General features: G+C 41.9%; 1 protein-coding gene across 1 annotated transcript; it reads left to right on the top strand.

Moving 5' to 3' along the window:
* The first annotated feature begins 8,519 nt into the window (after positions 1-8,519).
* LOC127530026 (fibrocystin-L-like) lies at positions 8,520-26,155 on the top strand. Its single transcript, XM_051935594.1, has 5 exons — positions 8,520-8,605; positions 18,481-18,564; positions 19,137-19,281; positions 20,656-20,737; positions 26,030-26,155. Exons 1-5 carry the CDS (start codon positions 8,542-8,544, stop codon positions 26,153-26,155), a joined length of 501 nt encoding a protein of 166 aa, XP_051791554.1. The 5' UTR covers positions 8,520-8,541.
* The last annotated feature ends 1,374 nt before the right edge of the window (positions 26,156-27,529 follow it).

The raw sequence follows: 27,529 nt of genomic DNA, 5'->3' as shown, positions 1-27,529 counted from the left end.
TAGTATGTACAATTAAAAGAAACTATGAGTGACTACACTGTAGATTTTTTTAAAGAGACATTACGTCTGACGTAATATAAAAACTTTTAGCATGTGATGTTGAAACAAACTGCTATAGAAATGTGTCTTATATTGGGGTCATCTCACTTAAAACAGAAAGCCCCTTAGTGTAATGTTCAGGTTCTTTTTAGCAGTAAGATGTCCCACCTCTGTCATTAAGTACTTTAGTAGGCCTATTCATGGAGATATAAGGGTCATGGGGTCTGTTGCCCATTACCCCTTACCAGTAGTTCTTTCAGACCTCACCCAGATATGACTGCCACTGGAGACTTCATGTCAAAGACGTCTTCCTTCATCCCGATTGACTTTGCTGAGAAAAGAAACTCGGTTCCCAGCCCCTGGTGGTAGAGTAGAGCAAACATGCAGGCAGGAAAACAGCTTTTACTAAATGTCCATCTTTAACCTGTGAGGATAAGTTGAAGTGCTGGGGTCTCCAAGTATGTCCCCTATTCAATTAGCAGTGATGCTAAGGCTCAAAAACAAGAGAAAAGCACAAGTTGTTTCTTGGTCATTAAGGTTGCTTCTGCAGGCAGTCAGACTCAACAGTTGAATCATTTTTTTACAGTGGGGCAATCAGAAGGAGTGGGACCCCCAGGGCAGACCAGAAGCATCAAAATCGTTTTTCAGAGTTCTCTTCCACTGTAGGGTTAGCAGAGGAATGCAGTTTAGTGACTGTGTCTCACCCGTATCTGTCCCCCAGTTAACATTGTGAGCAGAGCCTCCCATAATGCACCTACATGACAAAGCATTATTCAAATAGTTCATGGCATAAATGAGTGTGGCAATCCACCATACAAGCTGGTAGAGCTGTTCCCATTCCTCCAGGCGGCTCTTTTGTTGTAGTTGTGTAAAACTTTGGAAGTCACTCAAAGCGTTCTTGTCTTTTACTTCTATCTCCTTTGCTTCTCTTTGTCAGCTCATTGGTCGGGTTGTATGTAGCTCTTTGTTCATAAAAGTGAAATGATGTTTCCACATTTCCACACTTACCCTCTGCTGGTACTGACTACTCAAGGTGGCAGGGGTGAAAAATAATAAGAGGGAGGCAAAGAAATCTTTCAAACAAGCCAAAAATATGAAATCGAAATCAAGTGTGTCACAGGATTACAGACAGGAGGAGTCCTCAAGTGCCTTGTGCCCTGTGTTGGCTGGGATTGGCTCCGGCAGACCCCCGTGACCCTGTATTCGGATTCAGCGGGTTGGATAATGGATGGATGGATGGATGGAGTCCTCAAGAAAAACCAAACGGGACCAAAGTCCAAACAAAAGAACTGAAAGAAGTTCTTGGTGGCACAAGAAAGGAAAATTGGTTTGTTTTAAAGGCTCTGTTGAGCCGGTCAAGATCGGGACGTCTGGCATGTAGTCTTAGAAGGTGCTTTTGCGCTCTCATAACCCTAACTTGATCATCTTTGACTTGCTGATTTTTGTTCTTGGATGGCTGAGCCCTCCATGATTGTGAACTCTGTAGAATTTCAAAGACCACAGATGACAAAATAGCAATGCACACAAGTTTATGGACTGGATAGCAAAAGAGAAAGTAAAGGATCAGATTGAGGAAGAAGGTCGCACAGGTCGAGGCGTTTTGTCTGCTTCATCTGAAACAATTCAGGTGCAAAGGCGAGATTAAAAGAAAATATATTAAAGAACGGAAGGGTGGGCCCGATACAGCATTTACAATACAAGATCCGGTGGATTATATTGGGGATATTATTAGGCCAGTTGGAGAAAAGCAAGTGGGTTTCCATGACGTGGCTGCTGTGGTGAGTTGACAACCATCTTGGCAAGATTCCATAACACTGAAACAAAAAAAGCGCTCGACGTGAAAACTTGCAGATCTTTTATTTATAGTTCTAATTGCACTTGGAGACAGAAAGTCCCAAATGGCTACATACCGTGACAATCAACAAGACAAACAAAAGGCAACGTTAGAAAAAGTAGTCAAATTGTGAGACTGCGTGACAAGGAAGTAGTGAGGAGGAAATACTGAACAGCTGTCATGCAGAGATGTATTGGCACTCCGTCACACACAACATTTAAGTCCGATAAGAAGGCACGGTGTGCACAAAGTGGTCAGTCTGTGACAGTCGGCCGGGACATTAGCACACCTCCAGGCATCGGCTCCTTTAGCTCTTTCAGGGCTGATGTTGACTTTTGTCGAAATTCAGGGGTAGAGGACGATAATCGGCTGTAAACTAACAAAACTTGCCCTTCTGTTTTAGTTCGACTCTCTTTGCTGAAGGAAAGTTAAATAGTTTTGTTGATTTGACTGAGATTCCCTGTGTGAGTAGCGAAGAGCAAAAAATTTCTAACATGGCATTGACATCTGGCGAGAGACTAAAGCGGATATGCAAATTAAAAGACTCCGTGGACGTTTTACGTGTTATCGCTGAATCGGACTCTGACTTGTCGCACTTGAAATTTGATGCAAGTGATCAGGAGATGGCGATCGAAAAACAAAAGTGAGGTACCGGCATCAGCCGATCAGTCCCCAGCTGATCTCATGGTGCTGAGCACGTTTGGGTAGCTGATGCGCCATGGCAGCGTTCGCCTGGGAGGTCTACCACTTATGATGACAAGAGGTACAAACTATATTGTGTCACACTGTGACTGCCACTGCTGCCCACCTGCTGTGCAAAGACAGCCAAGGCAGCCAGCCCAACATGCATTCCTGCTGGCCGTCGAGGTGCCAAACATGCGCCAACAACAGCCACAAAATGTAGCCATAGACGCTTTAGGTTGATTCATGTGTGAAACCATTGCTTTGTGTGCTTTTCAGAAAACTGAGAATTTTGGAAAAGATATTCAGCCCTCAAAGAGTTAATGACCTGGGGTGACGGCACAGGGCCCAGAACGTCTGAGCCACACAAGGGGCAGACATGGCCGCATCATCAGACTGATGGAGATCTGCTGTGTACACCCACAATGCAGCCTGTGAACGACACCATATACTCAGTGTGTCACCTACATGAGGATGACCAGCCTGATGAAGACCACATGCTGGGAAAAGCAATCTGATGGCTTCCCAAGTGTGCTGATCATTTCAGTATGAACAATGTAAGGAGACATGCCCTTCCTAGATCAAAAAACTCTACAGAAAATTTTTACAAAAACAATATTAAAAATTAGATTGCAATTCCTTGGATGACAAGTTAAGTGGTTTGCAGAAGGTGTGATCCAGGATTTGGTCAGGACTGGGACCATGGAGTATTTCACACTTCTCAGGACAGCTGTCATGCCTTAAGACCGTCAATATTTGGTGTGACTTTTGGGTCCTCAGAGGCTGCCATTGTTTATTTCTGTTGTTAGGTTTGCTGCCAGTGTTGTTAGGAGCGTGGTCTCTGAGGTCATGACCCATGCATGATCGACATGACAGGGGAAAAGGACAGCTATGAGGTCAGATTGTTATCTGATCTGCTGATACCAAATCACTAAAAAATGTAAAGTTTTCCTTGTGTATACTTTTGGTTTTGAACGACTTGTTCTCTCAGCCTCGATTACCGTGTCTCATATTGGGCATTGGTTTCATGTTCTATACTTTTTCTTTTGTTTTTCTGTTTTTTACATGCATGTCTCTGACAGAACAAAAACCCCCAGCAGAGTGGATATCTGCAACTCATCTTCTTACACTTATTTCAGTTGCCTTCCACCAGAAACAGGGTGCACTAGGCCCCATAATTGTAAAGGGGACTCCAAAAGAGGTAATGGTACAGGTACTCATAAAAAGAAAGGTTTACCTCTTGGTGGAGTAACCAGCATGTTCCCCAGAACACCAGAGAGCAGATGACACCGTATTTGGCTGAACTGGCCACCCATCTCTCAAATTGAGAGGTTCTTCAAACACTGGGCATGGAACTGTGGGGGAACTCAAGGCAAAAGTCCCAAAATCCAGAAGGTGGCAGCAATGATATTCTTCATGAAATATGCTGCATGTCTTCCAGCCTGCCAATTCAGATGGACAGGTAACCTGGTACAGGCCTGGCCCTTTAAATCTGCGTCAAGTGTTCAGGCCTGCTGGGACACCTGGGGCTAAAAGGGGACCTTCTTGTTCCAGCAGTACCAGTTCACCATCACCAACCTCAGATATAGTCAGAAGATTTACCGCAGAAGGGGTCCCAAAGAAATCTCATCCCAAAGAGTCATCCAGTGAAATTATAATAATTTGACTCGATTTACATTTTTGTGGTCATTTCTTGGTCACAAAATGTCAGTAAGAGTTATTTCATACACCGTCTGCGGGTCTGTAGCACACAATATGAGCACACTTATGGCTAACAGACGTAAACTGAGGACAGTGGCTAATTAAAAATCAGCGTAGCGTCACACAACAGAATATTACACTTTCACTCAGTTTGCTTTTATCAACCATATTTTGGATAACATTTATCATTTGCAAAAATTATGGAAATATGTAGAACCACAAGCATCTGAATATTTCCCAACAATTAGTGTCTCAATGCTACAAAGTTCATATTGAAACTGCAACACTGGATTGTAACGGATTGTGCGCGACATGACTTGTTAGACCCAGCTGAGATACCACGCTACTGGCGCACACAAGGAGTTTTCTGTTCCACGCACCAACAACGAGGTAACTCAGATGGTCTTTTTAGAGAAATACATTATTTTGTGAGATTAGATCAACAACTAAATGCATTTAATTAGTATATTAAAATAAAACAGTGATTTTACATTGGCATCTGGGAACAAATATACATATTTTTATCGTGACAGTCAATGTGTTACGTTCGCCCTTACTGTTCCTATTACACTTCACCGTCTCCCTGACCAATCTTGTACTAGTAAAACAGTGGAAGAGCTGCATGATGACACACAAGTCTCTCAGTTGAGTGTTGGCCACTTGGACAGTGTGAGGACTTACAGGACTTAAGAACGTGTCCTACTGGGACAGACTCGGAGAATCAAACCTGTTTAGTCTGAGCAGAAGAGACAGCATGGGGACCTCATCCAGGTCTTCAAAAATCCTCAAAGGCATCGATAAAGTACATTCAACAGACTCTTTAACACTTAACAATGAATGACATACTCAAGGACACTGACGGAAATGAAGGGGACATGCATTCAGGACCAAAGCCTGGAAGCACTTCTTTACGCAAAGAATTGTGGGAACTTGGAGCAAATTACTGAGACATGGGGTTGAAGCAGAAACCTTAAAAAATCTTTAAGAAGAATCTGGATGACATGTGAGGACAGCTGAACTATCAGATAACCAGATGAGCCTAATGGGCTGAATGGTTTCCTTGCTTGTCAGATTTCTTATATTCTTAGGTATTTTATCCTGTTTAGTCTCAAGCAGAGGAGACTCCGTGGAGACCTCATCCAGTCTGCAAAATCCTCCAAGGCATCGATAAATAGATCCAGCAGAATTCTTTCCACTTAACGGTAAATTCCTTACTGAAGAACACCAGTGGAAATCATGAAGAGTGGTGGAAATTTGGACCAATCTACCGAGACATGGAGTTAAAGCAGAAACCACGAGCACCTTTAAGAAGGTCTGAATGAGATATTGGGGCAGCTGAGCTATTAGTTAACAAGCAAATGGACAGAATGGTCTTCTCTCTTTGTGAATTTCCCCTTTGGATTAATAAAGTATCTATCTATCTATCTATCTATCTATCTATCTATCTATCTATCTATCTATCTATCTATCTATCTATCTATCTATCTATCTATCTATCTATCTATCTATCTATCTATCTATCTATCTATCTATCTATCTTGTTTGACAAAAGTTATTCTGCTCTTATCTTCTACTTGTGTCATAAACTCTGAGTCCCAAAGAAGGAAGTACCAACATTTCCAAAAATGCCCAATAGAAGGGGATATCACCATCAAACCCTGGCTAGTAATGGGGCACGTCTTTATAAATAAAAAGATTTATTCTTCACAAAACTTCTTGTAACAAGAATGAAGCATAAAAGTCAAAAAAAGGAGTTGCCTGTAACACCAAAGGCAATCCAAAGCAAACGAGTCCCAGTACAGATATTCAAAGAATCGTCAAAATTACAGAGCAAAGGCTCAAAAATCGAGAAATCCAATAAATCCAATAAACACAAGTAAACTCACCCAAACTCCCAGGCAGGATCAAGATAAACCATCAGGAACTGTGGGAGACCCTCAAGATTTGTAAGGTGGCAACATCACAAGTTGCAGGAATGGACAATGGCAGCCAACCGTTATGTAGTTTAGTATGGAGTCAGATTTAAAGTAAGGAAAATGGAGAAAACTTGTAGGGCTGAAGGTCGTCACCATCACTTTACAGGCTCAAGAGCCCTAAATACTGGAGACTTGTCAGTACCTTGAATACAATTGAGTGTAAGCAGCGGCAGCAGCGTGTCTGGACTCCTGAATCAACTAAACACGGAGTCAATGTGAACGATGAATTGGGAGTGCGCAACACAAGCCATCACCTGAGGGCTCAGATCCATTGCCTGAAGGAGCAAGTCAGTCACAATGAAAAGAAAGAATGGTGCTGAGCTGGAAGTGGAAATACAAGACGTGCCAGGGTTCATTTTGGTCTGCAGCCCCCGAGACGTGTCCTGGGATTGCACGGAATGCCTTTGTTCCCAGCAGAATGTGACAGTCAGATGTAGCTTCTCGTTTTGAAGATTCCTGTAAGTTCAGTTCAATTCTGTTCCATTTATTTTTATATAGCGCACTTCACTGAGCTCAGGCATACAGCACTGTAACACGTTTACAGGTAAAGGCAATGCCTTTTAAATAATAAATACACACAAAGACAAAGATGTGATAAAACAAACAGAATAACAAAGTGGATCGACCTCAATGGAGCCCAGAAGGATCAGTCCACTAATTAAATTGGTGAACTCTGGAGGAGAGGAGAACATAAACCTCAGTCAGCAACAGCCCTGAACCCAAGTCACTGGAGCTGTGATGGTGTGTCACATAAGAGTGTTCTGTCAGCCGAAATGGGCAGACTAAGAGAAATAAAGTCAAGGTCTGGATAAGAGGAACGTGTCCAGTTTAAGTGGTCGAGGGGCAAGAAGTGCACATGGCTAACAATCGGGTATCAGATGCCCAGATGTATTGCCTGGCAACTGAATGGACAGAAACTTTAATCAATGTGAGGCTGCTTCTTTGAGGGTTGCACATTATTATTATTATTATTATTATCATCACTACCCTCCTCTCAATGCACAAAAATATGCTGGTGCATTCACCAGAGGTCAGCCAGGGTTTTTAGGCATTGAAGTTGGCTCGTTGTTCAGCTGAGGACTCGTCTAAGAACGTGGATCGTGCCAAGGAGTACAATCTTCTGGATCTCTACATGGGAGGTGGTCCTGCTGCTCTTGGATCCCCGACTTGATGGTTCCCAGTAGAGCCACTCTTGTCCTTGTGTTCCACGTGCATCTGATTTCAATCTTAAGGTCTTTATACTTGACGATCTTTTCTCAGTATGATTTAGTTTTCTGGGATTGTCACATCAGTGAAAGTTTGCAACTTGTTCTTCTTGTGGTGTACAGTATCTGGGAACGGTCTTGACCTTGTCATCACCACAACTGGCATACGTAGCACTTGTCTGCATTCAGAACACCAACTCGTTGGCACAGTACCTAGTGCACAAACTGTATGTACCAACCTGATTGTGACAATCAAGATATTTCTTCAGGGCCAGTGCATGGCATCTGGGCATCATGCGCCTGATGATCGCCTCAGCTTCCCCACACAGATGGCATTTGCTGTTGACTGGTGTGCCCATGTCACATTTCTGATGATGCCAAGTGTTCAAGGCCTGGTCTTGAGTGGCCGGCAATGAGGCTTTCAGTTGCCCCCTTGTGACCCGCACTTCAAAGCCATTTGTGCGTCACTTGATATCCAGTGTGTCCGTTTTGTGGCCTTTCAGAGGCTTCACTTTGTGCCACTGCACCCTGCCCTCCATGATCTTCGACTTGTGTAACTGCTTGGTGGCCTCAGGCAAATCATACCTTTTTTTTTTTTTATTTCACTGTCTCCCTTCACAATAGAGTTGCCATCAGGCAGAGTCTGGTGGTGTTTGAGCAGAAGTTGCAGAATTTTATTATTATTATTATGATATTATTATTATCATCATCTTTATATCTTTCTACAGTTGGTGTGCTGGTGACATGGCACTCAGCACAAAAGCTGGTTGCCAGGTTATGACTGGCACAGATGGACACAGTAGAAACTGAAAGTTCAACAATGTGAACAGTGATGACCAACCCGTTATTGTTTTTTATTATGAACGGCGAATTGGAGAATTGTGTAAAGAAGTCCTCGTCTGTGCCCGCGCTCGTTTCCTCCTGCTCTTCTCCTTGATGCTGATACCCGAGTCTGCCTGCCGCCTGCCTCCTCTCTGTTTTCTACGAGCCGACGGGTAACTAGGGGGTGTGCCATGGGGTGGGGACCGACGACACGATGCTGCTATAAGAGCGTCCCAGGTGCTCCGGACGGCCGGTGCAGAGAGGGTCCGCAGCACCTCCGAACATGAGTCCCGGGGAGCGGCTCCGCGTCTTGCTCTGGCTGGCGTCTCTGAGCTCGGCGGCTGCAGGTGCGTCTCGGGGGTGCGCGGGGTTACCGTGACGGGAGCGCGCAGGGGGTAGGAGGGGCCAAACAGGCCAGAAATCAAATCTTTTTGTACGAAAACTACTGGTTTACGTGTGAACACTATTGATTTATGAATAATTACTATTGGTTTGCACGCATACTTAATTGGTTTGCGTGTGAAAAGTACTGGTTTCATTTTGTGCGTGAACTATATCCGTTTGTATATGCATAGCACTGGTTTGCTATATTGATTCGGGTGTGTGTATCACTGGTTCCAGCACGTGTGTTATTGGTTTGTGAGTGAACTACATAGGCTTAGACTAGCATGTGATCGGTTTGCATATGAACTTTATTGGCTTGCGTTCTGTGCCGGTCTAACAATGGATTTGCGTCTGCACTGTACTGGTTTCATGCACGTCTTACACTGGTTTCATGTGCGCTTGCTTAAACTCACCTGGTTGTATATATGTGTGTACTATGTTGGTTTCGCGTACCAAATATACTGGTTATGCGTGCGCACCCCATTCCAGCTTTCTGTATGAACTATCACCCCAATTGTACCCGGCTGCAGGTCGCCCGTTCCGCCTTCCACGCCACGTCCCCGTCATTTGCGTCCGTCTTCTGTCGCATCGCTTTCCTTGAAAACCAAGTAACGTTGATTAACTCTGTAACCCTAAAAGATGATAATATTAATAAGCCTTCCTCCAATCACGAGGCAAGAATCCGAGTTTCTCTTAGATAGAGACAGGTAGATAGATAGATACTTTATTAATCCCAATGGGAAATTCACTCTTTATGGTATTACTGTCGTATTTCTTTTGAGAAACAAAAAAAAAAACAACAGTTTTATAATGTATTATTCAGGATTCGATACTGCGGTGGGTTGGCACCCTGCCCAGGATTGGTTCCTGCCTTGTGCCCTGTGTTGGCTGGGATTGGCTCCAGCAGACCCCCGTGACCCTGTGTTCGGATTCAGCGGGTTGGATAATGGATGGATGGATTCGATAGTTAAAAGAAAGAGGACATATTTTTAGATGAAGGGAACACTATACTGAATATGAACGAGGTTGCTCTAACTGCTATTATAGTGAATTTTATCATTAAAAATATCTGAAATAATTTTTACTTTATTTCAGGAACCTCCTTCAATAAAAGGGAACAATCCGTTAATGACATTAATTTATTACGTTACAACATAAATGATGATCAACAGGCGTGAAAATGAAGGTCTAAACTTTCGAGTTCTCAGTAAAAGAAACTTTTAAAATGGTTTGTATTGAACGGTTTTTTAAATGATCTGGCTTACTACAGTCCATGGGGACCTCCATTTCCATTATTTGTCTTGAATTGTGTTTTCTTAATTTTGTTCTGTGCTGCTGCTATAAAGCTGATACATTTCCTGTGGAGTTATTCAACTTTCAAACGACTTCCTGGTGTTTTTATTTTAAATTTTATTGATTTTATTGTAGTCATTCCATACAAATAGATCAATTTTTACAAAAATAGGATTGAAAAAAATCAACCCCCACCCCTGAGAAAGAGAGCATGGCCAACGGAGTAAAACTTAAAGCTTGTAAAAATAAGTAAATAGATGATGTAATAAGTCTGTGGCGGGTTGGCGTCCTGCCCAAGGATTTGTTCCTGCCTTGCGCCCTGTGCTGGCTGGGATTGGCCTCAGCAGACCCCTGTGACCCTGTAGTTAGGATAGAGCGGGTCGGACAATGACTGACTGACTGAATTAATAAGTGAATAAAGATAAATGGAGAAGAAAAAGAAATGGGGAGCGAATCTGCCCCCTCAGTGCTCTAAATGATTATTCTAAAATGTTATTGATCAGATCCTGCCAGGTTTTGCACAGATCCTCTAAGTGAGAATTTGATTTTTTCCAATCTCAAATAGTATAAAACATCAGATATCCACTGACTTAAAAGAGGAGAGTTAGGATTCTTCCAGTTTAGCAAGATAAGTCTGCGTGCCAATAGTGTAGTGAAGGCGATCACAGTTTGTTTGTCCTTCTCCACTTTAAGCCCCTCTGTGAGCCCACCAGACTCCGCAGTTAGTGGATTGGAGGGATTGGGACACCAAGGCTGTCTGACAGGCATTTAAAGATTTTGGTCCAGAAAGATGCTAGTTTGGTGCAGGCCCAAAACATGTGACCCAGTGAGACTGGAGCTCGATTGCAGCGTTCGCAGGTTGGATCTCGCCCTGGAAACATTTTGGACAGTTTTAAGCGAGACAGATGTGCTTGATATATAATGTTGAGTTGAATAATTGTATGCAGGACGGCACAGTGGTGCAGTGGGTAGCACTGCTGCCTCGCAGTTAGGAGACCCAGGTTCACTTCCCGGGTCCTCCCTGCATGGAGTTTGCATGTTCTCCCCGTGTCTGCGTGGGTTTCCTCCCACAGTCCAAAGACATGCAGGTGAGGTGGATTGGCGATTCTAAATTGGCCGTAATGTGTGCTTGGTGTGTGGGTGTGTTTGTGTGTGTCCTGTGGTGGGTTGGCACCCTGCCCGGGATTGGTTCCTGCCTTGTGCCCTGTGTTGGCTGGGATTGGCTCCAGCAGACCCCTGTGACCTTGTGTTTGGATTCAGCGGGTTGGAAAATGGATGGATGGATGGATGGATGATTCTATGCTTTGTGCATATGGAGCTCGAGTGAATTCTCTGCATTGCTACCTTCCACTCCTTTTCTGATATATTGAGTGAGAGATCCTTTTCCCATTGTCCTCTTGGATCTTTGAAATGGTTTTATATATTGCAGAAATGCTGTCTAAGTCCTCGAAACGAGCAATCCTGGTTTTTAATTTTAATACACCATTGTTCTCCCCAGGACCCTAACTTATAAGAATGTACTTATCCAAAAAAATGAGGAAAATCTCTTAAATTGCTTAATAGATATTATTGCTGGTTTTTCTAAAGAAATGTCAAAATTTGCACTTCCATAAACCGTCTTTCATTTATTTTGGAACTGAACTAACACATTGATTCAGATTTTAAACTTATCCTTAAAAATGTTTTGTTTGAGTAGATGCAATAATTACCAATCAGTTTTTAGTGATTTTAAATCCTTTAATCGCCATATACAATTTCTTGCATTAGGACTTTGTCATTTCTCGCATACCCCAACTTACTCTCCAAACGGAGATAACATTTTTTTCTACATAAGATTCCCATTATGAGGTCATCGACCTCACTGCTTGCTCAGATTCTCCTCTTCCCATAGTGTGTTCAGCTGTCTTTGACCACTTTGAGCCTGCGTGTGTCATCGTCACTGTTGTCTGATTTGGCGCTACGCCTGAATCCTACAAATTGCCCCCTGGACAGCAGCGTCCCCCCTCTCAATTAGTTAAGGAGGTTTTTGATTCTGTCAGACCAAGCGTTGCTACTTTAATAAATGCTAGCTTGATTTCTGGTTGTGTATCTTCTGCTGCCTTGAAACAGGCTGTGGTGCAGAAACAGAAGCTGTGCCCTCTAGTGTGTCAAATTACAGGCCAATTTCTAAACTGCCTTTTTTATCTAAAGTCTTAGAAAAAGTTGTCCTAATTCAAGACATGTCTGGATGAAAATAGTATTCTGGAAAAATTCCAATCCAGATACAGATCTTACAGTAGTGAAACACCTGTGTTAAAGGTTTACAGTGACCTCCTCCTAATGCTGGAGATTCTGCCAGATCTTACCTCAGCTTTTGATGTTGTGGATCTTATGATTCTTATACCCCACCTTGAACAGTATCTAGACGTCCAAGGTGATGCCCTTAAATGGCTTAAATCTTATCTAAACAATAGGAGTTTTTCTGTTCATTTGGGTGAGTTCTCATCCTCTGTAGCTCCTCATACTTGTGGGGTTCCATCCTTGGACCAGTTCTCTTTGTGATATCCATGTTACCTTTAGGCTCCATTGTTAACAAGTATGGCTTCTCCTTTCACTGCTATGCTGATGACATTCAAATCTATTTGCCACTAAAATCAAAGAGAGACAATACAGACCCTCCATGCATGCTGGAATGATATTAAAACCTGGATGGTAAAGAATTCTCTTAAACTAAATGATAATGAAACTGTGATCATGGTGTCAGAAGGTTTGAGTGTCTCTGATGTTGCTCTTGGACCCCTTGCCATACACAGTATCATAAAGCTTCAGTTAGGAGCCCAGATGTGATCTGTGACAAACAGATCAATTGTGAGGTTAAATGAAGCTTTTTCCAGGTCGGACAGCTAAGGTGAAGGCTTTTATTTCTTTCACTGCCCTTGAAAAGACCATCCAAGCTTTTCTAACATCTCATTTGGACTATTGTGGTTTTTCTAGGTAGGTGTTAATCAGGTCTTGTTACGACACCTACAACTATTCTACAACTTTGCTGTTTGCCTATTGAATGGCTCTCGTAAGTGTGGCTGTATTTTACCAATACTGACCTTACTTCCTTGGCTTCTGGTCTGTTTCAGAATTGATTTTAAAATTCTATTTCTTGTTTTCAAATGTTTGAATGGATCAGCCTCATCTTGCCTCTCAGAACTTCTTCACTTGTATGTGCCAACAAGAGCCCTGGGGTCTACTAGCCCGATGCTCTTAGTTGTGCTGAAGTCAAGTCTGAATCAAAGGAGGAATCAGGCATTTTCTGTGGCTGCTCCTTTTCTCTGGAATGGCTCACCTTATTATATGAGCTCTGCTCCAACACTGGCCATTTTAAAGTCATCATTAAAGTCTCATTTCTTCTCGCTGCCATTTGACCCTGCAAGAGGTTGGCATTGTTTGTATATGTTGGCTCCAGTAGATACATGATTATCAATATGTGTGTAGGGCTGTGGGTATTTTGAGTTTGTTTTATATAATGGGTGGTTATGCTTGCAGTTCTGTGATGTGTATGTACAGTATATTTGAACTGCTTCTTGTACACCACTTTGGTTCAGTTCTGGCTGCTAAATAAAAATTGCCTTGCCCTGCCTTATAAAATACTAGCAAAATACCCGCGCTTCGCAGCGGAGAAGCAGTGTGTTAAAGAAGTTATGAAACATTTTAAAAATAACGTAACATGATTGTCAATGTAATTGTCGTAGGCTTATTTTAGTATTGAGAGTGAATCTGATGATTGTAACGAAAAGGCAGGAGTTACCAGCAGGAAGACGTGAAGGAAGGCCAACAATAACAGTTTTGAAGCGGTGGAGTAAAGAAGAAGGGAGCAGTGAGCATGACGAACAGCTGAGGAAAGTAAGGAAGTGAGTGAGGAGGCACATCGTGAATGTATATCAGCAGGGAGCCAACCACGTGGTAGGTACGCGGACAGCGGCCGTGCGGAAAAAGGAAGGGGGACCGGAGGCAGCCCTTGTGCATCTCTGCTGTGAAATAAATGTTAACAGAAATAAGGAATGAAACCACCAAATGGAGAGGTCACTTCCGAAAGTTCCTTACGGCATAATGGTGAGAACCGCCAAAAAGAAGACGTTATTTTCAAAAGTTCATTATGGGGCACGGCGCGACATGAAACATACTTAACATTTGTAAGTACAGTGTGAAGGATGAGCATGGGAAGTTTGGGCTTCCTACGTATACTGGAAGTCGCAGAAATAGTGAGGAGGGGTTTCCCCTATCTAGATATACAGTTTAGGGGATACACCCATTTCCCCCCTTGGGTGTTGCAATAGGACATGAAACATACCTAACTTTTGCAAGTACGCTGTAAGGAATGAGCACGTGAAATTTCAGCTTCCCACCGATATGGAAAGTGGGAGAATTAGTGAGGAGTCAGTGAGGGCTTTGCCTTTTATATGTAGAGAGATTATTTTAATACATAAGACTAAGAAGTGCAGATCTGAGACAATGGATGGCAAAGATGAAGTTGGTTTGCAACATTTATTACAAAATAGTTAAACAATATATAAAATATAGAACAAGAATTGTAGGTTGTAACTGAACAATGAGGGGTATGTATGTTTATGTCGCATTTTCTCACAAACTCAGTCATTTTCCTTTTTCCTCTCACGTTATCTAAAAGCAGAGTGTCTTCCATATGTGAAAAAAGATGATGAGGGGGTCTAAGGTCATATTCCCTCTCCTCTTCTTCTGGAAGATCAGATAGCAAATCAAATTTCTGAAGGGCCTCCTCAATGTCACCTTTGTCCATTGACAGTAATGAAGGGAGCGAGACTCACCCCCTGAACACAGACATGTTCTCAGCACACCACCTCTCTGCCTCGCTAAGATGCTGAAGGATTCTGTGTTACTTTAATAAGTTTTATGAAAAAAAAAGAAAAAAAAATTCTTTAAATGGTCATCATAAAACTTATAGCCTTTTCCTCCACATTTACAAGCAATGTAAGAAAAGGGAGAGCAAAAAAATAATATACGGTATATTCTGAATTTGTTACACATTATTAACATTACTGCTCTGGATCACAGATTCTACATGTCTTCAATGTTTCTTACAATACACTGTTATTAACACATACAGCACACAATGCATTTCAAATGTTTTAAGACCTTAAAGAGTTGCATTTCTGTGTCAGAAGACGTAAAACAGGCTTTTAGTCTTTTGGGCTTTGACTCCTACTGGTTAACAATTAACAGAATCCATCTGAGAGAAGCATTAGGGTGCAGACCTATAAAATACCTGGGAGTGCAGCTGGATGATAAATTAGACTGGACTGCCAATACTGATGCTCTGTGTAAGAAAGGACAGAGCCGACTATACTTCCTTAGAAGGCTGGCGTCCTTCAACATCTGCAATAAGATGCTACAGATGTTCTATCAGACGGTTGTGGTGAGCGCCCTCTTCTATGCTGTGGTGTGCTGGGGAGGCAGCATTAAGAAGAAGGATGCCTCACACCTGGACAAACTGGTGAGGAAGGCAAGCTCTATTGTAGGCACGGAGCTGGACAGTTTAACATCTGTGGCAGAGCGAAGGGCGCTGAGCAGACTCCGGTCATTCATGGAGAATCCACTGCATCTACTGAACAGAATCATCTCCAGACAGAGGAGCAGCTTCAGCGACAGATTGCTGTCACCGTCCTGCTCCACTGACAGACTGAGGAGATCGTTCCTCCACCACACTATGGGACTCTTCAATTCCACCCGGGGGGGTAAACGTTAACATTATTTTAAGTTATTATCTGTCTGTATACCTGCATTGTTATCACTCTTTAATTTAATATTATTCTTTATCAGTATGCTGCTGCTGGAGTATGTGAATTTCCCCTTGGGATTAATAAAGTATCTATCTATCTATCTATCTATCTATCTATCTATCTATCTATCTATCTATCTATCTATCTATCTATCTATCTATCTATCTATCTATCTATCTATCTATCTATCTATCTATCTATCTATCTATCTATCTATCTATCTATCATAGGCATTGTAAGCCAGTATTAGCAAAATGTAATTCACCTTTTGTATAGAAGTTTATAAAATGAGGTGTCCGTACCTGCTCATCAGTGTCCTTATTGGGCCACTAGAAATTTGGGGGTAGGTTGAAGCCCCCCAATACGCCCCTGTAGACAAATCTTTAATGTATGGTGGGCTAGAAGATGAGAACAAGAAAGCTGGAACAGAGTGTGCGTTGGTACGTATTTAGCAAACCCATCGGCGTGTCACAAACCTGTCATTACCTAGTCATGACTAACTGGCAAAGTGGTGAGGACGCTCTTAAACAGCATGTGGAAAGAAAGAACAAAGATGGCTGCTGATTGTACTCTGTATACATAAAACCAGCAAGGTTTAGAAAACAGGATTTAGAATCTGATCTCAGTAACAAACTACTTGTAACAACTATGCCACCTGCATGAAAGAAAGCCCATTTTACAAAACCATTGTCAGTTCCTGGAATGCTCCTGGAATGCTTTTGTTGCTTTATTTATTTATTTATTTATTTATTTATTTATTTTTTCTTCTCCCTGCTTTTGTGATGTTTATAAACTGGTTTATCAGGTTGTGCCTCTCCACAGAGCAGACAAAGATGGCATAGATTTTGAGCCGTTAAACACGGCAAAGTGTTTTATCTGCTAAATGTGTATGGGGCAGAATTTCAGGACTCTAAATGGACGCTCGTTAATGATGAATTTGCTGATTACTTTTTTCCTATTGATCATAGATTACAAGTTTATTGGAAAGAAAGCTGAGGGGTAAACAAAAAATACACCAATTATGATTCTGTGAATGACTAAATGTGATACTCAGTCCTTTTCTTAGATTAGATAAACTTTATTAATCCCATGAGGAAGTTCAAAACGAATCCCATGACAAAATTCTTATGTTAGGTTTAGCCAGCGATGAGGTTTCATCAAGTCCTACGATCAGCTGAACTCTTCTTTTCATTTCATCTGAAGAAGAAGTTGCTCTTTACGTGTCTCCAAATGATTCAGTGTGGCTTGTAGTCTTGAGTCACAGTTTCTCGGATTACTTTTGGTTAAGTTTAGGGTTAGGATACAGTTGCTCCATTGCAAAGTGGATTATATAATTTGTGTTGTCTATGAAATAACATGAGGTATCAGGATGCCGGAGAGTTGGAGATGCAAGTAAGAAGTAAGTAAGAAGTTAGCCACTGTCGTCTGTGCACGTTATTAAGATCGGTAGTCTTTGTTCATTTTTTGTAGCTTTTTCTGGACAGATTTTTGATCATTATCTGACCAATTAGCATGTTTGAACCTCAAAGAATCAAAATATGACAACAGTTTTAAATTTTATGGCGAGATGGAAGAAAACAAACTATGTACCGCCTTGCCACCTTTACATGTTTATCTTATTATCCCACCTGTTATTGGCTAACTCAGTAGATTACAACATGCAAGCTTTTGGGGCAGCTCAGGCCCCTTCTTGAGGCGAGGTGTAAGGTTTGTTCTAATCTAGTCCATTAGCCAATTCAAGGCGTCATTTTCCTTCACTTCTCATTTCTTCACTTCCAATAAAAGCAAATAAGCATGGATATTATCCTTCCATCTCCAGTTGAGTTTTGTCCACTGTCTCTCAATTAAGCGAGGAGTCAGGCTCACTTCAAAACTGCCCTGGTCATCCAGATCATTCAGAAACCCGGGCAGTCCTAACCTGGCAACACTCTCTGATGGTATCTAAAGTCCCCAACAGGGCTGCATTTCTGGACTTCAACTCCCATGCCACACTGCGGGTGTTTTAATCGGGTTCAGCCCTGAGGAACAGTACCACCTGTTCTTTGGTGGAGTGAACTGCTGATTATGCCCAGAGCTCATCCTTAATCCTGGCCAAGATGCCTGTCCTTTCTCCCCAGGCACCTACAATGGCTAACACAGCACACCACTCTCCTACTGTTCCAGGGCACCATTGGTTTTAGGCAGTGATAGCACAAGCCACTGCCATAGCCATATGCCCCAGAATCACCCAGCAATGTGAGACACGTGACGTCACTGGAAAGACCACATCTAAAGGGAGATGCACACTTTCCTTTGGATAAAAACGGCATTGGTGCCCAAATCTATTCTTGTTTAAAGTCTTCCTGCTACTCAAACTGGTTTGTTTCTTCAGATCTTTGATTGTGCCTTACGTTTTGTACTTGACAATCGATCTCCTTGAATTAAAAACGTAAAGACCCCAGCATTATTGATGTTCCAATCTCCTGATCCCTTTTATAGAAAAGTCTCAAGCTGAGTCAGGACACACACGTCGTCAAGTAGCCACAGAAAAGAATGATTGGAAGGAAATGTGTTTTTATAAAAGGGGGAGAGACGAGGAATGAGAATCGGGACAGGCAGAGGTCAAAGCACCAAACCGACAATGCCAAATCAACAATCAAGGCCTGAAATCCTCAGTCGCTGCTCTCTAGGTCCTTTGCTTATCTCCTGCTTGTGCTGTAAAAGTGTTATTTGATCCAATAACACGCAGATCCTTTCAGGCTTTGTTTTTTTGTCATCAGATTACCAAGTGAGACGTGTCTACCAGATTACGCCCACAGAGGGGGGCACAAATGGAGCAGTTAAAGTCACCATATTTGGACGAGGTAAGTTACGTTTATATCATCCTGCACAGAAAACAGAATAAAAAGGAATACTAAAAACGTTTTCAACAACAAAAACACCTTTTATATATGGCTGGATCTCACAAAAGAGCTAACGTTTCTAAACTCCTTACGGTTTGGGCTCTACATGGTGTGAACCTACAAGGTGTGAACCCAGCTCTCAGGGTTTCTCGGTCATGTTTTCCACTTCTCATCTCTTCTCAACTGTATTTTCCATTTTTGATTAAGCTCAGTTTTGATGGAATGCCACATCATTGTTTTCTTTTTTGCCCAATGCTGCCCCCAGTGCCACGTACCACAGTAAGAAGATTCACAAAACATAAGAAATGTGACAAACAAGAGGAGGCCACTCAGTCCACCCAGCCTGCTTGTTTAGATAATAGCTAAGCTGCCCCAAAATGGCTGAGTGGATCTTTACGATCCCCCTGCTGGAACGCTCTCAAACGGGACAGTGAAGCTGTTAAATAAAACTCTGAAGGTTCATCTTAGTCTCTGAACGGATGGACAGATGGAGCTCTTCTTTTGTAACGCTGTATATTGTGCTCTTTTGCCAGGATTCGCCCAGGCCAACCAGTTTAACTACGGCCCAGGAAACGAGAACCTTGGGAACAGCGTCCTGATGGTTTCAAACACAAGGACCGTCCCCTGTGAAGTGGAAAAACAAGAGAGTTACTCGACGCAGATCATGTGTTACACCAGGTAACTTGCCGGCCAAGCCTGCCGATCCGAGTAGTGCTGAGGAAACATCACTTGAAATACAATGTAGGCTTAGACCCCGAAAGATTATAAGTACTAATATGGTTAAGTCATTTTCAAAAAATCCCCTCAAAAAATGACACCACACTGTACAAGATTGGAGAGAAGAGCGTCTGGGCTGACTTGGCACATTCTGGAGCTTGGGGGTCCAAGCCTTAAGGAGATCTCGAAGGAGTTGAACCTTCACAGCTAACTAAACAGAATGAAGAGCGTTTACAATTCTGAATAGAAATTGGAACGCACATCCCAGTTGTTACTTTGAAACAAATTCTGCAGCAAGAACACAGGGACATGGTTGGAGACAAAGATTTCACCAAAATATTAGAGATGATCCAAATATTAGCTTGTCTGTCTCTACTGTGGACCCCTTCGCTTACTGCACACGTTACTGCCTTGTAGAATTCATCTGAAATGGGCAAATCTACCATTTGAATCTCCATTAAGCGTGTTCTGGCCAGCTCCGAGTAGACTAACCCCTCTACCGTAAACGCCTGATTGATGGAGCGCTGCTCAGATGGCCGTCGTTCCCACAGGCTCTCCTGTCTCAGCAGAGGACTTCCGAAGCTCTGTTAGAGTGACCACTGGGTTCTTGATCACCCTAACTGACCAAGGTCTTTCTTTCCTGGTCATTCAGTTTGGCAGGATGGACAACTCTAGGCAGAGTCCTGGTGTTTCTAACCTTCTTCCATTTCACAATTCTCAGGGTCTCTGTGCTCCTGGGAGCTCCCAAAGCTTCATAAATGGTTTTTATCTCCTTGCACTGACCTTTGCCTCACCAGAATTGGATCACAGGAGTCCTTGAACTTATGGCTTGGCTTTTGTCCTGACATGCGGTGTGAATTATGGATCTTCTATACACAGATTCATGTGTGTCTTTCTAAAAAAGGACCATTCCATTGGCCTCGGAATGGTCAAGGAGAATTAAAGCAAACGGGAGTCTCCTGAGCACAACCTGGAGTGACACAGCACAGGGAAGGAAGGAAAGAGTTCAGTTTGGGATTTTGAATAGATTAGCAAACCTTTCTGAAAACAAGTTGTCACTCGGGGTTATTGAGTACAGATTTAGGGGCAAAAATGGCAAACATATCCATTTCAAATGAAACCTACTGACCAATAAAGTGCAGAAAGTGAATCCACTGATTGTGCTCTGTAAAGGACAAAGCTGTTGAGAATTGAAAGAAAAGCGTCTGATAAATTGATCCAATAAACACCAAAACTCATCACACATTCTGGAAAGTTGGAGCAGCAGATTATTCCTTCGCAGCGCCTTCTGATTTATGTTTCTTTTTTATTTTTATGATTTTGCCATTTTTTTAGGAGCATGCCTGAGGATAACTACGTAGTAAAAGTCAGCGTGGATGGCGAGCCGATTCCAGACATCAATACTATATGGTTTTATGTAAGTACAGCGTGTGTGTCTTCCTTTAATAGTTTGCTACATCTGAAAGACAAAGCAGACATACGAACGGAGAGCTGAATATCAGTCTGTCGATCACGTAACATTTCCTGCTGCTAAATAATTCCTGAAAATTGCGATCAGCGCTGACGGCACTCGTGTAGCTCCTCTCCAAAACACGACTGCCACCTTGGGTCCAACGTGTATTAAAAAGGGTGTTTGTATGGAGCAACACAGAAGAATTAGAGTTTTTAGTATGCAGTGTTCGGATTCAAGAGTTGTGACACATCCAGAACCCATTATTGCCCGTATCACATATGTTTTGGCTTACCTTATTTTTCACGTCTGTTTATTTACATTCTGAGCTGCCATTTTGTTTGTGATTTTCTTTCATGGTTGCCAGCCTTTTGTTTGTTATATGGGTTTTAAGTTCATGAGGCCCAAGTTTCCACATTTTCAGAAAACTACTTTGTGTGTTAGCTATTGAAAACCTTCTTAGGGAGTTAAGACTTTACGCATGTTTCTTTTTAACATCAATTTTCATTTTCACGTTGGGCTTACCTTCGTTTTCTTGGTATTGTTGTAGCAGCCACGAGATGCTCAGAGTCTTACAGTTTCAAAATGGTTAACTGGGAACGAAGCCAGCCTTGATTTGGACTGCACACATTCACACACAGACAAGAAGCCTAGCATTTAAATGAAATCATTAAAAAAGAAAGTATAGAGTTACCAATGAAATGAAAAATCTTTCAACAAATAACTCACATGCAGAAACCCACCCGAATCCACCCTGATAGCAATAAGTGATTACAGAAAAGGCCATGAGGCAAAACGCAATAAACGGTAAACGCAGAGCACAGAATGCACAAAGGCAGTGCCAAACATCAAAATGACTTTGATTTATCCACAAACTCAGGTTACTACGTTTTTATTTAAAAATGCAGATATTACCCCACCATTTTCACCTTTCTTCCACTCTACCACATATGAACCTGCAAAAATTGAGACACTTGAGTTACAAAAACATTCTCTAGAATCCTGGCGTTGTGGTGCGGAGAGATGAAAACAGAGTTTAGAAAATGGTGACTCTGTGCTCGGATTGGTTTATGTTTATTACGTGGCCCTGCTCATTACAGCGTCTCATTCCCCGACTGCTCATTTTCACGGAAGACGCCATATTCCAACATTGCGGGCATAGAAGAGTTCCTTTCCATAAATCTAAATGGTGCTTTGTACAGTTTGAATGCTGCACACATGCACCAAAGGCAAATCATTTACCGGGAGTTTGAGTTCAGGCAGTGTTACTTTCCTTTCAAGGAATTTCTACCAATGTGCTCATTATCAGCGTTGGCAAATGTCAACATCATCTGTGTTGTTTAAAAGTGCCATCTTTAAATGAAAATAAAGTAGTGTGAACGTATCCTCAGATGAAGTTCGACCTTTCATCCCGTCACAACAGTGACATCACCGCCATTCACCTCCGATGAAGTCGCACAGCAATGTTGTGACTGCTTCAAATTTTCAAGAGCGTGGAAAACAAGATGACGTTAAGAACAGATGCAAAATGTTTACCACCTATTTTAAATGGTATTCTCACTGGACAATAATGATATAAAAGGATTGTATTATACAAAAAGCCTCATGTAGGATAAAAAGAGTTACAAGAAGAGTTCAGTAAAACGTACAAACAATGAGGACCAATCATGACAATGGCGCCACCAGGCTACCGCCATCTGAGACTCTGCGTGTGCCAAAGGTCTTTAGTGAAATGAGCTTCTAATGAACACCTCATACTTTGACTTTTGATTAGCGTTTTGTTGTTGTCAAAGATTCACTTTTATCCCACAGTTTGACGCCTGACTCGACAGAATCATCTCCTGGTCCTTTTAACGTTTTATTTTTGTGATCTGACACTCTCTGTCAGTACGATTATAGGAAGAAAAGTGTCCTTACAAAAATGAAATATATCCAAAAAAGATACGGGCCTATCCTTCAATATATTACATCATATATGTACTTCAAATCCCTATTTTTAAGATTACATTTAAAGTCTCTTAATATATTGTAACAAATGCATTGTGTATAAGCCATGCAATGTGCTGCGTGTGCCGGGGCCGGTGGCTTTTCATCTCTTCGCCTGATAACATTGAAACCCTGCCTTCCTACTGATTCAAACTTACTGTATATTATTACTAGCAGTAACAGGATATTTAAAAATATATTGAACGGTTTCATAAAATGTGTCTCAGAGTGTATTATTCCTAGTATTTTAAAATATATTAAGAAATATACTTTTTGGAAAATATATTGTAGAAAGTCTGAATTAGCATAGGCAACCCTAATTTGGGGTGTTTATAGAAAATGTAATGATTTACTTTAAACAAGAATTGCTGCATCAGATATTTGAATTATTCAAATATATGTTTCAATTTAAATGTGTAAAGCCTAAATATTAATAATAATAATAATAATAAATTTTATTTATATTGCACTTTATATTTTAGCAATCCCAAAGTGCTACAGAGTAAAAATAGAATAATAAAATAAAAAAGAACAGAAGAGTCTATAAAATACTTTAACAAAATGACTTTCTAAAAAGATGAGTTTTTAGGTTTCGCTTAAAGGCCTCAGTCGACTGTGGGGCTCTCAGGTAATCAGGGAGGGCATTCCACAGCCTCGGCGCCACCGATGAAAACGCCCTGTCACCCATGCTGCTGAGCTTAGTTCTGGGGACTTGAAGAGTGTTAGTGAGTACAGAGCGGAGGGAACGTAAGGAGTTATGGGGGGTAAGGAGTTCCTGTAGATAAAGAGGGGCATGTCCATAAATGCACTGATGGGTAAGAAGGGAGACCTTGTACTCTATTCTGAATGAAACAGGGAGCCAGTGAAGGGTTTTAAGGATTGGGGTGATGTGATCATACTTTCGCACCCTCATCAGGATCCTGGCAGCGCTGTTCTGAATATACTGGAGTCTCTGGATACTCTTGCCAGGAATCCCAATGAGGAGTGCATTACAGTAATCCAGCCTGGAAGAGACAAAGGCATGGATGAGCTTCTCTGCATCTGCCAGGGTGAGTAATGGGCGGAGTTTGGCGATGTTCTTGAGATGGTAAAAAGATGACTTACAGAGATATTTGATGTGGGTGTCAAAAGTAAGTTGGGAGTCCATTCTAACACCCAAATTAGTAACAGATGTGGAAAGAGGAATATTTTGGCCAGAGAAAGTAATACTGGTGATGGTAGAAGAGCGAAGATGATGTGATGTACCAACTAAGATGGCTTCTGTTTTGGATCTGTTCAACTGAAGAAAATTGAGCCTCATCCAAGCCTCTATCTCCTCCAGGCAGGTAGACAATGTAGATGTTGGCAGAGGAGCAGTAGAGGAGGTGGGAGTAGTCCTGAGGTAAAGCTGAGTGTCATCGGCATAGCAATGGAACGATAAACCATGTCTGCCAATGACAGTTCCAAGGGGGAGCATGTAGATAGTAAAAAGGATAGGGCCCAGCACAGAGCCCTGTGGAACACCACAGGCGACGTTGTGGGTGTGGGACTTTGCGCTGCCAAGGGCGACATGCTCAGTTCTGCCAGTCAGGTATGATGTAAACCAATTTAGAACAATTCCTGAGAGTCCAATAGTGTATTGCAGGCGGTGAAGAAGGATGTTATGGTCTATTGTGTCAAAAGCAGCTGTCAGGTCAAGGAGGATAAATAGTGAAGGTGAACCAGTATCTGCCGTCATCAGAAGATCATTGGTGACCCTGACCAGGGCTGTTTCAGTGCTATGGCCAGGGCGAAAACCAGACTGAAACTTTTCAAACAGATTGTTCAGTTTGAGATGATCGTGAAGTTGTGCTGCAACTATTTTTTCCAGGACTTTGGAGAGAAATGGAAGATTGGAGATGGGCCTATAATTGGAGAGAACTTCAGGATCTAAGGTGGATTTTTTCAGTAGAGGTCTGATGACAGCAGTTTTTAGTGCAGAAGGAATATGGCCAGCCAGGAGGGACTGATTTATTATCCTGGTGATAAGTGGAGAGATGGCAGAAATGTTCTCAATTTCTCCTTTGCCACCCTCTGATGGAGGTCCACAGGGGGCAAGTAAAGGATCAAAAATACAAAATATCACCCTATTCCTAATCACTGACTATGAAGTAGTCTAAAACAACGGGCCACACACACGTGTTTGAAATTTGTCATTTTAACACTCTTGAGGGTCACTCTTAGAGGGCTGGGACCACCAGCAAAGATCAAATTTCAATAATATGAACATATTCTTAATCAGCAACAATACTCCACATGCTTATCTTATTTCAAAGTTCTGTGGACCCCTGGGGTCGGTTGACGTCACACGCACAACTTGAAGTCTTTCTTATCATTTTTGCTGAAAACATCTACTGGTTTCCTACTTCATCACAAGGGTGTGATTTTCTGCACAAAATATGGTAGAATAACAGTCTGAAAATGAGGGGTTTTCAGGTCTACAGGGACAAGAATAGGAGGGTCCCCAAAACACTCGATGTCCTGCATAACTCGACTTGAGGACGCATCAAACGGTGTGTCACATGGGCGGGTTGTTACTCGGATCAGTGAGCCAGGAAGCGCCGGGACGATTTCAAGGCGTTCAGAAGTAATGCTTAAGAACACAATGTACAAAATCAGCAATAATTGACATATTTTACCATATATTCCAGTATACTGCAAAATATTGTAATATATTTACCAATAAAGTATTTTATAAGACATTGTTAAATATATTTAGATTTTTACTAGTATTTTTAAAATATATTTTATCTAACATTTCATTTCTTTAAGGGTATTAGGATTTTGGTGTCTGCTTTTCATGATTTTTCCTTGGATTCCTGAGATCTGACACACATTTGAGATTTCTGAATGTTTTTTTTTTTTTTGGACCGCTTTGTTCACCATTTTGTTTTTTTTTATGATGGCCGTCATTTGAGTTCTCGTCATTAGGACCGCCTCATGTGTCATTAGGGGCTTGTCCTCCGAGGTTGTTGGGTGACAACACAACAGAATAGGATTTTAATCCCTTATCTGAGTTGAGGATTCAAAACACTTTTTCAAATCTTTCTTTCAAAAAGAAACATCTTTTCTGACATTCTCTGGTTTTTGAGTTTTTTTCTCTAGAACTTTTGTCGTGTTTTTCGATGCCCCAGTTTGGACCCTTTTATGTTCCCTTGTCTCCTGTCCACACTTGGACGTAACACAAAGTCTATGCTACATGAAAACTTTCAAAGTGTAACTTTGTAACTCCTGACCTTTATTTATGTTTTCCAGTCCAGAGGTTTTCGGACTCCAGTGATTCAGAGCGTCACACCAGTAACCGGATTGCCAGGTTTGGACTTCAGAGGGCACTTTACCATTTGTGATGAGTTTTCTTGGCCTGGGGAATCCTCTAGATGAGCAGTCACATCAGAGTCGACGTTGTTCGGGTTCAGCTCGGGTTCTGTTTTCGTTTGTTGCCATTTAAATATTTTGTTATTGCTTTTGCCTTTTCTTTGTATTGATCTCGTGTTTTTTATTCATATTGTGCTTAGGTATCATTTTGTAATAGGCCAGTCAGGGGTGTTTTAGTTTGAATTATCCACCCCGCTTTCTTAAAGTAGAGGCCAAGGAGGCGGGGCCACCTGATGATGCGGGTGGGGGTGTGGCCAATTTCTACTGTTTTATGACCTGTTTTAGCACTGAATCGTTAAATGTGTCAGTGATACTTCTCAATTAATAAATTACTTTTAGTCCTTCATGAAGTAAACAACATCCATCCCCAATCTAAACCCCCAGGTGAACACTGGACACTACAGCACCACTTTCAAAATATCTTTACTTAATAACTGTTAGTTTAATAATATGTTTCCATGACCAGATTGCACACAGCACTCTTTTCTGCTTGGGCCTGACAACGATCAGTGCACCACATGTGCTTCTCACCTACACCCAGTGCTGCTGCGATAATTTTGTGCTCCCAGTGTCCCTAAACTGGGCAGATTAAATGTAACCCTCAGCACGTACAGGGTTAAATGTATACAACGTATGTGCAGTTGTTTTGACGTTGATTTCTACCATGTACGATATCCCCTTCCTCACTAGCTGTGTTATAAACAACCAGATGATGTTGTACCGACTGCAGTAGATGTTGTTTTTATGAAGTAATACACTTTTTAATAATACTGTAATAATTCTTTACATTTCTCATTACTCAAAGCACTTTTTTCCCCACATATCATACTTATGTGCTTATCGACATCCGTATGTAATCCTGGGATTTTTCAAGATGCTGCTGAAGTTCTTCATAGAAAGTCCAGAACTGTCCTCTCGACCCCGATATGTGCGCTCACGACACCTGCTCTTCAGTGCTGTGACCGTTGTGGGGGACATTTGGGAAATATAACATGACACAATGGAAATTATGTCATTCATATTTTCCTTGTAAAACGCATTTGAAAAAATACAGGAAAATGCTTGAAAAGCACCCAGAAAAGCCCAAAAAACATTTGAAGCCGTTAGAAAGCTTGAAAAGAGCTGGAATGCTGAAATGTGAGTGGACCCCACGAAAGGGGAGGCTTTGGCGTTGTGATTGTGGTTTACGGTGTACGCGGGCTGTTGTGATTTTTCATCTTCTTTATGAATTTCCTGGATTTTGAGCTCTGCTTTCGTTCAAGGTCCTCCTTGTCGGGTTTGTGTTCTTTGGTTTGTTCATCTTTACGTTTTGCCATTCACTGTTTATCCTGGTAGCAAAGACACAAATCTGCAAGGGGTGGTAGACCATGGCAGGGCGGC

This window comes from Erpetoichthys calabaricus, chromosome 13 (assembly GCF_900747795.2).
Source record: "Erpetoichthys calabaricus chromosome 13, fErpCal1.3, whole genome shotgun sequence".
NCBI classification, from domain to species: Eukaryota; Metazoa; Chordata; class Cladistia; order Polypteriformes; family Polypteridae; genus Erpetoichthys; species Erpetoichthys calabaricus.
This window is presented reverse-complemented; position numbering and strand designations above follow the sequence as displayed.